At 36.1% G+C, this 16,212-nt stretch overlaps 1 protein-coding gene across 2 annotated transcripts in view; it reads right to left on the bottom strand.

Annotated features, from left to right (window-relative positions):
* Positions 1–16,212, bottom strand: part of LOC110025249 (lysM domain receptor-like kinase 3) — a 58,902-nt gene that overhangs the window by 16,302 nt on the left and 26,388 nt on the right. For both annotated transcript variants that reach the window (XM_020725608.1, XM_020725609.1), the window contains exon 5: positions 10,512–10,702. In XM_020725608.1, the coding sequence (XP_020581267.1) occupies positions 10,512–10,702 (191 nt within the window). The remainder of the gene's footprint in view (positions 1–10,511; positions 10,703–16,212) is intronic.

The raw sequence follows: 16,212 nt of genomic DNA, 5'->3' as shown, positions 1-16,212 counted from the left end.
ATAAACCTTATTTAATTCCTTATATTAAATAGGGGAACTTGTCGGCCAATACATTGGTTTCGCAGACCAAACGGATGTCATAACTTTCTTTAGTTTATTTGATCGAGCCTCACTCTCAATTCTTGCGTTCATCCTTCGGGATAGATACATGATTTGAGATAAAGTGCTCTTTCATCTAAACTATGAAAATTATGGGGTCAGTTTGACTTCATCTTTTTCAAAACTAAATTTTTTAAAACGTCCTTCCGAAGCGGGCAACGGATTTTCGATTCCGATGACCGACAGCTTCTTACGGACAAACTCCACACCAAAAATAGTGCCGACAATTGATAAATATGGAGAAATCGGGAATTTGAAGAATTAGTTATTAAGTGAGTTCGAGATGAAGAATTTATGTCCAATCAGGAAGATCCTCAGAATAAGAATCAGCAGGGACAGGAGTGCAGGAACACCGAAGTTGTCTCAGGCAGAGTATGTTGAAAAGATACTACAGAGGTTCAACATGAGTGAGGAAAAAGAAGTTAACACCCCCTTAGGTAGTCAATTCAAACTATTTAAGGAGCTATCACCAAACTCTGAAGCAAAGCAAACACAGATGGAGAGAACTTTGTATGCTTCAGCAGTTGAAATTTTAATGTACGTGATGATTTGTATCAGGTCAGATATTGGATATGCAGTGGGAATAGTCAACAGATACATAGGAACCCAGACATACATCATTGGAAGGGGTTAAAGTGAATTCTCATGTATTAGAAAAAAGCAGTTAATAGGGCACTTTGTTCTGAAAATACAGGGATCAGGCTACATGGATTCGTAGATTCATATCTAGCAAGAGATGTGGATAGTAGGAGAAGTAAAACAGGATAAATCGTCACATTGGGGAGCACAACAGTGAGTTGGATTTTCAGGTTGCAGAAGATCATTGCACTTTCTACTACGAAGGATGAATATGTTGTTATTACTGATACTAGCAAGAAGATGATTTGAGCTACAGAGTTTCATGGCAGAATTAGGAAAGCAAGGGATTGAAAAACTCTACAGTGATAGTATGATTGCGGTTCATTTTGCTAAGAATGCTGATTTTCATGACAGGACGAAACACATCTAGCTCATGTATCATTTCATTCGATTTCTTCTAGAAGATGGGCAATTACTTCTGGAAAAGACATATACAGTTGAAAATCCTGCGGATATGTTGACGAAGGTGGTGACTGTTGAGAAACTGAAGCTGTGTTCGGTTGTCGTTGAGCTTCATGAAAGTTGAGACCGAGGGTGAGCCACATTGCAGTATGTGACCATAATACATGGCTATGAAGACAATTCAAATGGAGGTAGAGATGCAGATGACTGGACTTGGTGTTCTAGTTTCCAAGTGAGAGATTGGTAGTTATGGAGTCTGATTGGAGCAATCATGAGCAGTAGGTTGGCTGGCTTCCACGCAGTCAGCGCATCTGGCGCCACACGTAGGGTTATGGGCACTTAAGCGCCCATTGAGTGTTCTCAAATCGAGAAGGTAAAAGTCCTGCACCCAAACTAGGCGCTTAGGCACCCACTTCTGGCATTGTGACATCTGTTTCCAAAGAACTGGGCGCTCAGCCACCCAATTTTCACGAGAACTGCTATTTATGTCATGATTTCAGGCAGTGTTTGTGTGGGCTTGGAGCACAACTCTTCATGTTTGTTCATCAACAAAATCCTGGTAAAGGTAAGAAGTGTTGGTGAGAAGGATTCTGGTGTTTTTCAACATGTGTTTCTGTGTCGGATCAGAAAGAAGAGTGTAAAGCGGTGCACTATAAGTTTATTCGTTGTGCTATAGAGAAGAAACTTGTGTGAATCATTTATAAAACTCTTTGAAATTCATAGTGAAATTTGTAGTGGTATGGCTTCGTGATTTTTTCGCGTTCTCAGATTTTTCCATGAAAAAATCGTGTTCTTTTATTGTTGTCTTTTTATTGTGCTTCTAGTTTAAATTTATTGTTCTGGTTTTCTAGAAGTTTGTGATCCTATTTCACTGTGACATTGAGAACTATTTAGAGAATTCCCGACAGATATTCATTAAACTTTCAATGATAGCCTCATCCTTCCCAAAGGGGGTTCAATTTCATATGAACAACATATAAAAGAGATGTGATGAAACGTAAGACAAACCTTATATAAAATAACATATGGTAGAAGCGGGATATGGTGAATTTGAATCAAACAAATGTGAGCTCTGAAACTTTCACACCTCGATCTCTCGTATGTTGTTGAGAACTGTGTTTTTATTAAGAGCCAAATTTTTAAAAGATAGATTTGACTATAGATAAAACACGACCCAAAGATTATGATCTCATTTTGCGAGAATTTTTTGAAATGAGGTTTGAGATTTCCCATGAGAGCAAGCCCATATGGTTAAGTACCTCTCTCAATAACAGGAGAGCATTTTCGATTAAGATTAGTCATTAAACATTGAATATTTAACTTATAATAATAGCAAACTTGATTTTAGATGTTAAAATTTATCATGTCAAGGTTAAGGCGGATGGTCGGGTAAATGATAATGAACTCGATCAAGATCATAAGGTTACGTAGTCTCAGTTCATTGTGGTCCCTGATCCACATAGGCTGAGAAGGAAGTCAACTCAACTTGGCTAAAAATTTTATCAGCAACAATGGGTTGCGTAGTCCAAGGTACCCTTATAGATCTGGAATAGAAATTTTTCTAGGTGGACAAATTAAAGTAGATCATAACTGACAAAAAGTTTTGGGTCATTAATTGTACTCTTCTGGTTCACAACTAAAAGAGTAAAAAGTAGTTGTGCAATTTAAAGTTACAACTGTGGCCGTAATATAATTGCATCATTTGGTGGAACCCACCTGGTTAGAGGGCTCTGATCGTGGCCATTATATTTTATGGAGTCTTTGGGTCAAACCACGTGGATAGAAAACTTGGGTCACACCCTTACAGGTGTGAAATTACTTTAAGTGTGAATATATTGATATGTTGGACGTGACATTAGCTCTTTATGAGTTGAGGTCAAACAAAAGCTTGTCACCCTTAATACACTGTTATGAATGTTGGATTGATTTTGTTTCAAGGTTTAAGTTATTGATTTTAACTTGAATGTCTTGGTTGGTTACTTCGAAAAATTAATTTAAAAAAATTTCACCTCTCCAATTGAAATCTTCTACAAGTTCGATCATCAACGAGGATTTTGGACATTTGAAATATTTACGTTTAAAGTTTATTTGAAATTCATTAGCACAGTATCTTTAACATATTAGTATTGTCAACTCCAGACCTAACAAGGATAAAGATCGGACTACATGATTTGAACTTGTAAATTTTATTTAGATGTTATTAAAATTACCAGGCTCGTCAACTCCAGTCCCTACCAGAAAAAATATCAGACTAGTTTGATGAGACTTAAAGCATTGCCGCCCTATAAACAAGGTGCCCGATTGAGAGCATGTGCAACTTGGTGATGTTGGCTTTGATTTTATTTAAAACATGAGGGTTCTTTAATATTAAAAGAATCATGAATTTTTCAAAAGGATTTTGCACGCTTATCAGAGCAAAAAATATTTAAGTGAACATTAGCTTGAACGCGCGAAGCATTCTTATACCAATTAAATTTAAGCACTAGTCAAGTTTGTTGGAGCACATGAAGGTTTATATGTTGTTTTACATGAATTTTGATGCAATATACCTTTATATTTTGAAATAGCACATTGAAGTTGGAAAATAACTTGAACTTCATCCAAGTTTTGCTAATTGCATAAATGTATGGTCTTTAGATGTATATACATAATCCTTGACACTCCAATCTAATGCAATTCTGACATTTATGTTCATTACAGTGTAACATGATATTTGGACGCACCCACAAGATACAATTGCACATTTTCTAAAATATTTGCACATATTTTAATTCATTAGATAAAAGTCCCAAAATATCTTAAAATATAAATGCAACCTTTGATATTACTTATCTTTGTTGACTGCACTTTGTTATCAAATGCATGCACACCTAAAAAAACATGTATCTTTAAATGCTTGCACAAATTTTGTTGACTGCACTTTGTTATATTCAAATCAAACATTATCTTCTAACTTATGAAGTCATAGAATCATTTAAACAACTTGAAAGTTTGTGTAAATGTTATAACTTTATGCTGCACACAAATCTTCATTTTTGAGCAGTTGACCATCTTCTGTAAGTTTGTAGATATATTGTGTTCTGGTGGTGAGTTTTCAAATTTCAAAAGCCCCATGTTTAAATTATTTTAAAACCTAAAAGGCTAAATTTAAAAGCCCAAATTCAAATTATTTTTAAGCCTAAAGAGCCTAAATTTAAAAGCCCAAGATTCAAATTGTTTCTTAGCCCTAAGAGCCTAAGTTTGAAAATGTCGGTTTTGAATTGACTTAAAACCCTATGAGCCTAAGATTAAAAACCCAACTTGAATTAATTTTCAAATCCTAGGAGCCTAAGTTTAAAAGCCCAATTTTTAAATATTTTACAAGTTCAAATAATTCACAATTTTGAGTTGTTTCAAAAAATTTAAACAGTTCAAATTTTTACTTATTCAGAAGTCCAAATTCACATAAAATTTCGGCAACCTTCTAGCATTTACCCCTAATAAAAGGCAGCGGGGAGAATATCAATCTGTCCAACTATCTATAAGACGCACTATCGATATTCTGAGACACTCTGGCCAGAGAGCAAAACAAAATAATTTAACCCACGGCATATAAGACACTATGGGTCTTCATTATACCAACAAAAAAATAAATCACAAGCACATACTTTCCCTAATAGGTACTTTAATTTTTCTAAATGGTATTTAAAATAACAAACACTATTAAACAAGTAGCAAAAGATGTACTTAGAAAATCAAAAGAAAAAATTTCTTTAAATAAAAATAGTTGGGGGTGGAATAATAATGTGCAAGAAAAGATAAAATATAAAAAGTTACATTATAAAAATTGGTTTAATTGTAAAAGCTTAGAAAACTGGGAAAAACATCAAACGATCCGCAGGGAGTCTAAAAGAACCATATGTGACGCTAAAAATTCTGATTTTAATGATCTTTATAATAGATTAGATACTAAGGAGGGTGAAATATATATATATATAAACTAGCCAAAATAAATAAAAAAAGAAAAGTAAAGATTTAGCTCAATTAAAGTGTATTAAAGATGAAAATCAAAAAGTGTCTTTCATAGAAAAAGATAATCATCATAGTGGATGAGTTATTTTGATAAATTTTTTAATGAAGTTTCTGAAAATATGATCGATCTTAGTGATCTTAATATCATCAATAATAATAAAACATTTCATTTTTACCGTCGCATTAGTAAAAAAGCAATTGAGGAGGCTTTAAAGAAAGCCAAGGGAGGAAAGTCTGTAGAACCTGATGATATCACAATTAAAGTATGAAATTGTTTAGGAGATGTGAGAGTTTCTTGGCTTACTAAACTCTTTAATATTATTTTAAAAACTAAAAAGATGCCTGAGAAGTGGAGGAAGAGTATTTTGGGCCCCATTTTTAAGAATAAAAGGGATGCACAAGAGTGTGCAAATTATAGAGGAATTAAGTTGATGTGTCATACTTTAAAATTATGGGAGAGGGTAATTGAACATAGGTTAAGACGTATTACAAAGATTTCACATAATCAATTTGGATTTATGTCGGGCAGGTCAACTATGGAATCTATACATTTATTAAGAAGTTTGATGGAGAAGTTCAGAGATAATAAGGAGAATCTACATTTGATTTTTATTGATTTAGAAAAAGCTTACGATAAGGTTACAAGAGATATCCTTTGGAGAGTTCTTGAGAAGAAAGGTGTTGATATGACTTACATTCAAGTCATTAAAGATATGTATACTAGACTTGTTACTTGTGTTCAAACTGAAGAAGGATTGATCAAATATTTTCCTATTTATGTTGGATTACATCAAGGATCGGCTTTAAGCCCATATCTTTTTGCTTTAGTTATGGATGGTCTTACTAGACATCTACAAGAGGATGTACCTTGGTGTATGCTTTTTGCTGATGATATCCTTCTCATGGATAAGACGGGAGAAAAAGCCCAGGAAAAACTTGAATTATGGAGGTCTACATTGGAGTCTAAAGGCCTTCATTTGAGTAGAACTAAAACTGAATACATGGAATGTAATTTTAGTAGAAATAGCTCTAGTGACAGAAATGTAACTTTGGGTGATCAAATTATTAAAAGGTATAAACGATTTAGATATCTCTGGTCGGCCATTCAAAGCGATAGTTATATAGATGGGGATGTTAATAGTAGAATTCAAGTTGGTTGGTTGAAGTGGAGGAATGCTACGGGTCTTTTGTGTGATAGAAAAGTAACCCTTATACTGAAAGAAAAATTTTATAAGACGGTGGTGAGACCAACAATGCTCTATGGCGTTGAATGTTTAATTGCTCTATGGCGTTGAATGTTTGCCTTTAAAAGAGAAGCATAATACTAAGTTAAGTGTTGCCGAGATGAGAATGATTAGGTGGATGAGTGGCTTTACACTTAGAGACAAAATGCGAAATGAGCATATCCATGATAGGGTTGGTATAGCTCTTGTGACATACAAAATTAGAGAAAGTCGTCTTAGATGGCTTGTCTTAGATAAGCGTCGACCATCTGATGATCCAATTAGGAGAGTGGATGTTTTAGATTTGACTTATCGACTTGTGTTAAGAAAGGCAGAGGTAGACCTAGGAAGACTTGGGCTTATTGTATTAAAAATGATCTTAATTTACTAGAACTAAATGAAAATATGACACTAAATAGGACGCAATGGAGAAAAAGGATTCATGTAGCCGACCCCATGTAGTGGGATTAAGGCTTTGTTGTTGTTGTTGTATTTAATGCCCTGAACAAGTACTCATGTTTCTCAGGATGGGTATTTATATCCCTGATTTTTAATTGAAAACTTCCAAAAGAGTACACAATTTCTCTGAATAATACATAATTCCCCTGAACAAATACTCGAGCTTCCCCGAATTAATATTTTAAGAAAAATTCCCTTGCCACATTTTGTTACACCTTTGAATGTGAAATCGAAGATGTTCGGGATCGCTGAAATAAGATCGATAAGATGATGGAATCAATGAAATGAAAACGTGAATATTGATTTTTCTGAATTTTTTTATTATATATATATACATATATGTAATGAGGGAAGAAAACTTTAGATTTAGATAGGAAGGAGGTCGGGTCAGGGTTGGTCTCAGGCTTGGGCTCAGTTCGAATAAGAGGGCTCGATTTTTGCATCTCGAGTAGGGAGAGGGGCGAAGGAATAAAGTGAGGTCCTTGGCTCGGTCATATAAAGTAGTCTAGGTCTCGAGTGCAGGAATGGTAGAGGGTGGTTCGGCTTAAGGCACGGTAGCAAAGGAAGTGAAGTTGGGAGGAATGGTGGAGACGGGCTAGATGCATTAAATGAAATGGGGCAAGACTTACAACACTAAAAGGAAGAGGCAAACCAGCTTATCTATCGTGTGAAATAGAAGAAAGGTGGAGGGTCTCTGGCATAAGTTGAGCTACGGGTGGAGTAGGACAAAATGATGGGAGTTTCACAATTTGTTCGTTGTGATCCCCTAGTTGGCTTTTCTGCTAACTTTAGTCGTGACTATATTAAGAGGGAGAGGAGATGGCGCAAAAAAGGTGAGAGATGTTTTGAAGGTTTTTGTATGTCGTGATCTGACATTGTCTTCCCAGCTTGCTTTGGTCATAGTTGTATTGAGATGGAGATGAGCAAGTGCTATGCAAACAGGAGGATGGGGCTTTGATTGGAGCGGCAAATTCTTCTCACTATGCATGTAGAATCGGGAGAAAGATGGGAGTTTCGAAGGAATTTGCACACTGCAATACCATCATTGCCTTTCCAGCAAATGCTTGAGGTCTTCTACGACTTCTATGTCACACGAACACAACAAGAGATCATGGAAAGGCTGCAATCGAGAGGAAGGAACCGGGCTTCGGCTTCATTGTGTATAGGGAGGAATAGGAAGATTATGAGGTCTATGTACAAAATGATCTCGTCGTTGTTTTTCCTGCTAGTCCTAATCATGACCATATTGCTCGAACAGGTAGAGAGAGGGCTTCAAATGCGTGCGAATGTCACATAGATATAGTGAGGGTTTCATTATGTCGTGCAACAACTTTTAAAACCAAATGAGTGGGCAGTCTTGCAGGAGCAATTAGGGTCTTAATTCTTTTTTATTTCTCTTTTACTCATTTTTTTACGGTCAACAATAACAAATTTGGTATTCAATTATTATCATAGAAAACTTAAGATTTGGTTTGATAGAGAAACAACTCGAGAAAATAAAAAAATACACAAAAGCACAAGTATGCGCTCATTTATTAATAATGATGCATGCGTGCAAACTTCTTTTTTTAATGCAATCAAAAAAATATAATACCCATGTGTGTATGTGAGTGAGAGAGAGAGAGAGAGAGCACTTATCCATCAAATAAATAGGAAAACTAACTTGATTGAAATCTTAACACAAATCATTACAAAAGATGTGCGTCAAATTCTTGCCTCAACAAATTTTTACAATACAAGATTGAGATCTCTTTTTCATTGCAAACATTGGATTGGGAGCACAAGGGTGGGTATCGATGGGTGGGGAGACAACGGAGGGAGAGAAAGTTGGGTTGGTGGTGCTAGGATTAAGAAGTTGAAGATGTTGATATTCGAGGGGAGGACATGCACAGATGGATATATCGGGTAGAATGATACTTTGAATTGAATTGACTAGCTGGTGAGGAGAAGCTCATGGTAGCAAGGTAATGTTTGGAACATAAAACTCTAGCATAGTATCAATAGAGGGAAGCTAGAAACCCGATCTGATCGTGAGAAGAATTGAAGCATTGTTTATTATAACATTTCCAAGTCATTCGAGCGATTCGATGCCTTTAATCAGAAGGGGACTATCATTGAATATATAGAGAGATTTGAGCTATTGTAGGGATGCTGAGGGGGGATTTCTGAAGCACAATTGAAAGGGGATTTCATGAAGATTCTAAGGGCCGACATACAGGCAACACTCTGACTATTGAGACCACGCGATTTAGGGAGACGATGGAGCTACTCTGAATGATCAAGGACAAGAACCATATGGAGAAGGCCAGTAGGAGCAGCACAGATGGAGCATTGTATCAAACTGCTACAACCACAACGATACCAAAAACTCAAATAGCAAAAGTCCAGAGGGAGGCTGCACAAGACAGGAATAATGAATCACAACGAGAAGCAACACTCAAACATAATGCCATTGTCAAGGCATTATGTTTTCGATGTGGTGAGAAGTTTACCACAAGACATCATTGCAATGATCGAAAATTATAAGTCTTCATAGTGCGTGACGAGGAGACGGGATAAAAAAATACAGACAGTTGTGGTTGAATGCTCTCACTTTTTCCCACCTTGAGAACAATGTGTCTTTTGAGGGGAAGTATTGTTACGTCGGTGCATAGTCTAAAGACAATTTGGTCTTTTATATGACTGTGGGCAATTAGTCTCTTATTATTATTACTATTGTTGTTGAGTATAAATATGCATATCATGGTTAGGGTTAAGTTTATGCATGAGATTGAGACTTATATATTAGGTTTAGTGTTTTGGAGAGATTTCCGACCTCTCAAATTATAAGAATTGGAGATCACCCACCTCTCGAATTGTAGGTGCTTATCTTTTGTATTTCTGTGAATTATTAGTGTTGTATTGTTTTGATTTGGTGTTCCGGAAATAAAATGTGTTTGTCCTATTGTTTGTGGAAAATCATTTCGATTTTGACGTCAGATCGTACCAGACACCTAACCACATAATTAGAAAGTTGATTTAGTTTGTTATCTAACAGCTCTACTAGAATTGAATAATGCCAAAAATCATAAATCATTCTCAGAAGTCGAAAGAGTAAAAGTAGTCGTACCTCCCTGTATATGCGCCTAACTCAGATATTTATTAGATATTGCAGTGCTCGTGCCATAATATGACAGTGAAACTATTGAACCCGTGCATTCTATAAGAACCAATCCTTCTCTCCATTCATTTCTATTGAGTGCTAGTTAATGAATTAACAGTAACACTGGGTTACAATTCCTTTTTAACAGCTGCCGACACTGTCTTTGGTCTACCAGTCTTCTTAGTGTTTGGTTTAAATTAATTCTACAAAGGGTGAGTGGTTAGCATGACCAGAGGAAACTGAACAAAAACTGGTCCAATCAATTGTGGCAGGTGATGTGAGTGTCTAATGTCATATGTGATCCTTGTGCTGGAAAATGGATTGAAGAAATAGGTACAAGTTGGATCATTGTTCAATGAATTAGATAATATGCCACTGAAATCCTACAATGGCTAATTACTGCATCATTAAGATAAATATATGGAAGAAATATGGTAAACAAACACATGAGCTACGACTAAGGTTCGATATATTTAATAGATGAAATAAGACAAGGCACAAATTTGTAGTTTTTATGACAATTAAGTGCAGCAAACCTCTCCTCTAAGCTCAGCATAATAAACAGATGCAAAGCCGCCTTGTCCAATTTTGTTAGCCATACTGAAGTCATTTGTAGCCTTAGCAAGTTCTTCAAGAGAGAATTCTACTGATTTTTCCACACTGTGGCCTGTGGCTGCAGCAATACTGCCTCCTTGAGAAGCTACTGTGGTGTTTTTATCTGAGGTAGCTGCAAAAGCCAAGGAAAAAAGAAGCATTAAACATATCAAAACACAGTTTATGCCATTTAAATTAATCTGAGAAACCAAGATGTTGAGGTAAGTCCTCTTTTTTGTCATGAGAGAGAGAATGGAGAGAGCTGGGAGAGTAAGTTGAAGAATCTATTTATATTTAAGGGATTTATTAGCTGGCTTAGTAGGATTTTATGTAAACAAGGATGAGTATCTATTTATTCGCTACCACCTCACCGCCTCAAACACTTGAAAAATAAAACATGCCAGCTTAACTCCTAAAATCTCAGGTAATACATATTCCAGAATAAGCATGTCATTTGTGCTCATCGCTATGGCGATGTGTCAAAATATGCCTAATTCAATGTAGCAACTTATAATAATACTTCTATTTTTCCTGTTTTTCTTTTTACCTTTCTTGTTTACATTTGTTGTGAATTTAGCCTAAATGATTTTAAGTATAAAGTTTGAATCAATTATTCACCATATCAATTATTAATTTTTTCTCTTAATTTCTAATCTTTTTCTTATTCTTTCATAATGGTGTTCAACATACCAAACTAGTCCTTATACTTCTACATTGTTCTCCATAATCAGTTATTTTACATTACCGAGTATTCATCTAAGCAACTACACAAAAGCCTATATTTGATACGTAGACAATTCATAGTCAAGCCCCTCAAGCTATATAACAAATTATGACAACAGTTCAGCTTACTACTGCTAGTTAACTTGTAACCCTGAGTATTAGCACCCTAAAGCCATGATTTTTACTACTTGGGAGTCTGTCAAGACGTGGTGTCAGCTGCAAACTTGATTTTTGGCTTCTGTATTGGGCGTGGGCGATAGCAGGAAATCAGCGAAAAGAAACGGAAGGAAGAAAGGAATAGAAAAACTTATAAGGAGGATTTATGCAAGGAAACCCATTTGATGTAAATATGGACATGTATCTTCATGTGTGGATTAATTAAGACCTAGATAAAAATCAATGTGTTCTGCTGCCTTCGGAAGTGGTTTTTATACAAAATTAAAATGTATCGTACATGTTACCATCCATGATAAGAAGCTGCTAGCAGAACTAATTATCATATTAATTAAGACATTCGGTGTTAGATTGGGGATGAACTAGTTGGTAAAGAACTTTGTTATAATCGAATGCTAGAAAAGGCAAGTGAAATTTAATTTGTTTGAGGAGAAATTATTTTATTTTACCTGTGATATGCATGCACAATCTTCTAAAGTTGAAAAGTATCTGCAAAGTGGTGAACTATTATTTCTAGCCAATTAGAAGTCTTAAATAAAGATGTGTGGAATTCGAAGAACTCTGTTATTGTAGAATTTTTTATGTATGTCATAAAAAATTGTCAAGGCTACTGCCAGAAAAAAAAGTTGAATAGAAAAGTTGAATTTGGTATTGACATGCAGCAAGGGGCATCTACAATTTTCATATCTTTTTATAGGATGGCTCCGAAAAAACTATAGGAATTATGTAAGAAATGAAAGATAAGGGTTTTAATAGGCCAAGCAATTTGCTTTGGGCGCTCCAGTATTATTTATCAAGAAGAAATATAGAGTTATGCAATTGTGTATTGATCATAGAGAAATGAACAAGATGTCAATCAGTAATAAATATCCACTGCCAATCATCAATTATTTATTTGATCATTTAGAGGGCACTACTGTATTTTCCTGATGTGATTTGAGATTGAGATATCATCAGATCGAGACAATGAGACATACAACTAAGACAATTTTTAGGACCAAGTATAGTTTTTATGAATTCTTAGTTATGTATTTTTGTCTAATAAACGACCTTGCAATTTTTATGAAACCGGTGAATCAAATATTCAAGTCTTATGTGGATCAATTTGTCATTGTCTTTAATGATGATATTATGATTTATTCAAAAATCAATGATGATAATGTGACGCATTTGAGAATAGTATTGGAGTTGCTTATCAATAAGAAGTAAATAAGGAGAAAATAAATTCAGGCAGAATTAAGAGTTTTCTTCTTTAGAATGCCGCATTAAAACCCTTATTTATGCACGTATTCTTTTCCTTTTAAGTTAAATATTTAGATTAGGAAAACATATTATTAAGTTAAGTAAAATATATTATGCACTTTATTATGTACCTAAAATAGATTGTACATAATATTATTTATAGCAATGAAAGGTAAGAAAAAAGATATTCAGTCTATTCACAAAAACTTTGACATGGTATCAGAGCATGAATCAGTCTGAATCCTTGGTATTTTTCAGCAGTAGCCCTAGTCGCGATCTTCTCATCGCAACATCTTCGTTCGCGACATCTTCGACATCTTTGTTCGCCTGCTTCTGCCTTAGTCGCGCCACTTCGGCCTTAGTTGTGCCATCTTCGTTCGTCTGCTTTTGCACTGCATTAGTCGCCTCACTTCGGCCTTAGTCGTACCATCTTCATTCGTCTGCTTCTGCTTCGTTTGCCTGCTTCTGCTTTGTTCACAAAAATCTTCGTGTCGTCTCTGCACTAGTCGCGCCACTTCACCACCTAGACCTTCTCACAGCACGGGAACTAATCGCAGGGTCTGGTTCGACTTCGCGTGATACTATGAAGGAGAGGGCTCCCAAATTTGAGTGCACAGACAACTTTTGCTCCCCTTCTAGTCGCCTCTGCCCTAGCCACGATCTCCTCTTTATCCTGCGCCTCTTCAACCTACGCCCAACGCAGTGGATGCGTGTTGATTTCGATCAACCACCTTCTTGATAAATTATTTGTGAGTGGCAATTCTGTTTAGAATGTCTTCGGTCATTTAAGATGTAATTAACTAATCTGATAGCTAAGCTTTCCTTAAATCTTAAATGACCGAAGTCACTTAAGAATACTCTCGATAAAAATCAGGAAAGATTGTCTTCGAGGAGGTCAAAAGAATAGAACTTTTCAACGAAATCAGGCAAAAAGGTGTGCAAAAGGGGAATGACTCAGATTTGGAACATTTATTATAGAATTCAAAGGAAGAAGAACTAGAGGATGTCACAGATCTAGAGAAGATCCTTGGTGACTTCCCAGTCTACCCTATGGTTTGGCTTCAGTTTCGAGAAGAAATATTCAAGTATTTTATCTCGTCAATTTTATTTATTTAGGGCTTACATTCGTGTGAAACGACCACACAAATAGCTTGAAAGATGTGAAGATTTAGGTCATAACGAACGACAACCTCATAATCCTAAAACGAGTTAGGGCTTAGATCGTACAGCAAAGCTATACAAATGCCTAACAAAAAATTTGAGGATTTATGTTGCGCTAGTCGAACAACCTCGAAATCTTATGGATTGTTATTTTAATTTTTAGGAAATGAATGGTTTAGCTGGGGAAAACATGTTATGTTGTTGAAGATGATCGTGCTGCCCACCGCGCTAGTTCCAAACTCCTTATCGTGACCAGTTTAAATTTTCTAGGGCGTCAGGTTATAATGTCAATCCAGCGACCTTATGGTTGTAGTTCTTCAGATATTTTATAGGGAACATGTTGAAGTTACACAGTGTATAATATAACAGTAGAGTATGTAGCACAGGACAAGCAATAGAGTATGCAGTAAAGAAAGCAATACAATATGCAGTGTAAAGAAAAGTAAAGGTACAACACGAAAGTGATTATAAGAGAATAACATGCTGTAAACATAAAACAAACCTGTATACCTGGGAGATTTGTTGTTCCTTAGGTGTAATTGATGCAACAGGTACAAGCAACAAAATTTGAGGAAGCAGGCTGAAATGCTTTAAAGAAACATCGTCCAGAAATCTCGAGAAAGATCGTCAAAAGACTCACGACAAGAGAAATGCGAGGAAATCAACGAATCGATAAATTGATTAAAATCATAGAAAACACGGGAAAATCCCGAAAGAGGATCGCGAGTGCTTTGTTCAAAAAAATTCGATAATACATATAAAAAAGTCAGAAAAGAGGGGACCATAAGCACTCGAGTCGGGTTAAGCTCAACTATATATTAGTACTCGATGGTCGTCGAAGGCTACTCGATCACCCGGATGTATAAAACCCGTCACTTAACTAAAAGGGTGTCCTATCGAACCTAACTCAAGAGTGTATTCTTTAGCCTAAACAGGTGATCAACATGTGGACAACCAATATTTAAAATGTATTTAAAATTTATGTTTTCAGCATGCACATAGATTTCAAACATGCGAAAAGTGGGCTGTATCAATTTTGTATGTAGCGAAAAATGTATTTTTGTTTTGCAAAAAAGTGTGTTTGTTCATATCAAATTTATTTTTATCAATTTTGAAAAGTAGTTGTCCACGAGTCGATCGCACTACCGGGCATAAGACTACCAACAACCTAAGAAGATTCGGGTCAACTCTTGCCAGTCTTGTGTGGGTGAATGATATTGTCATCCTACAGCTCACCGGGTTCTTGAATCGGATCCTAATGGGTTCCTGAATCGGATCCCGACGTCGTACGATGACATATCATTATGTTCTATCTCTGGTGTGTCTTTGTCATCACCGCCCTAAGTCCCAAAATAAAACCGACCTACTTGCGACCTTGCTTGATGGTTTCACGTATAGCAAAAGGTTATACGTGGACACTTATGCATCGGACATAAGCATAAAAAACCGAACCAAGAAGCAAGGAAAAAAAGAACAAAAATGGGGTGAGAGAAAAGGAAGAAATATTGCATCAGTATGTTAGGAAGTCACTGGTGTGTGAGGCCATTTTGACTCTGGTTCAGCCATTTTTAAAAACGTGAGAAAGTGATATCTTTCTGGATTGATTCAAGGATCTTTGGGTCTTCCTTTTCAGGTCTTTTTGTTACGAGTTTTGAGGGCTGATCCGTCCTCCGTCTTTTCAGGGTTTTAGGTGGATCGGTCTCTTTTCTCTGAAAAAATATTACATCAGTACTACGCACGTAGGGTACCGTGCGTACCCAAAGAAATCACGCCACAATATCCCGCGCGACGCAAAAAAAAAAACGGCGCAGTAACACGGGGAATATTCCTCCCGTGTTATTCATGTGTTATTCATGTGTTATTGTGTTATTATAACACCAGGAATATTCTCAGGATACAATAACACATGAATAACACACAATAACACATGAATAACACGGGGGAGAATATTCCCCGTGTTACTGCGCCGTTTTTTTTTTTGCGTCGCGCGGGATATTGTGGCGTGATTTCTTTGGGTACGCACGTTACCCTACGTGCGTAGTACTGATGTAATATTTTTTCAGAGAAAAGAGACCGATCCACCTAAAACCCTGAAAAGACGGAGGACGGATCAGCCCTCAAAACTCGTAACAAAAAGACCTGAAAAGGAAGACCCAAAGATCCTTGAATCAATCCAGAAAGATATCACTTTCTCACGTTTTTAAAAATGGCTGAACCAGAGTCAAAATGGCCTCACACACCAGTGACTTCCTAACACTTCCTAACATCGGTGCCCAGCATCTTTTATGAAATTAATTTAATCTAACCAAATGCTTTTTCAAAATGAGACTTAGAAATCTCTCC

This window comes from Phalaenopsis equestris, unplaced genomic scaffold (genome assembly GCF_001263595.1).
Source record: "Phalaenopsis equestris unplaced genomic scaffold, ASM126359v1 Scaffold000297, whole genome shotgun sequence".
NCBI lineage: Eukaryota > Viridiplantae > Streptophyta > Magnoliopsida > Asparagales > Orchidaceae > Phalaenopsis > Phalaenopsis equestris.
Note: the sequence above shows the minus strand (reverse complement) of the source record. Positions and strands in the feature narration are given on the sequence as shown.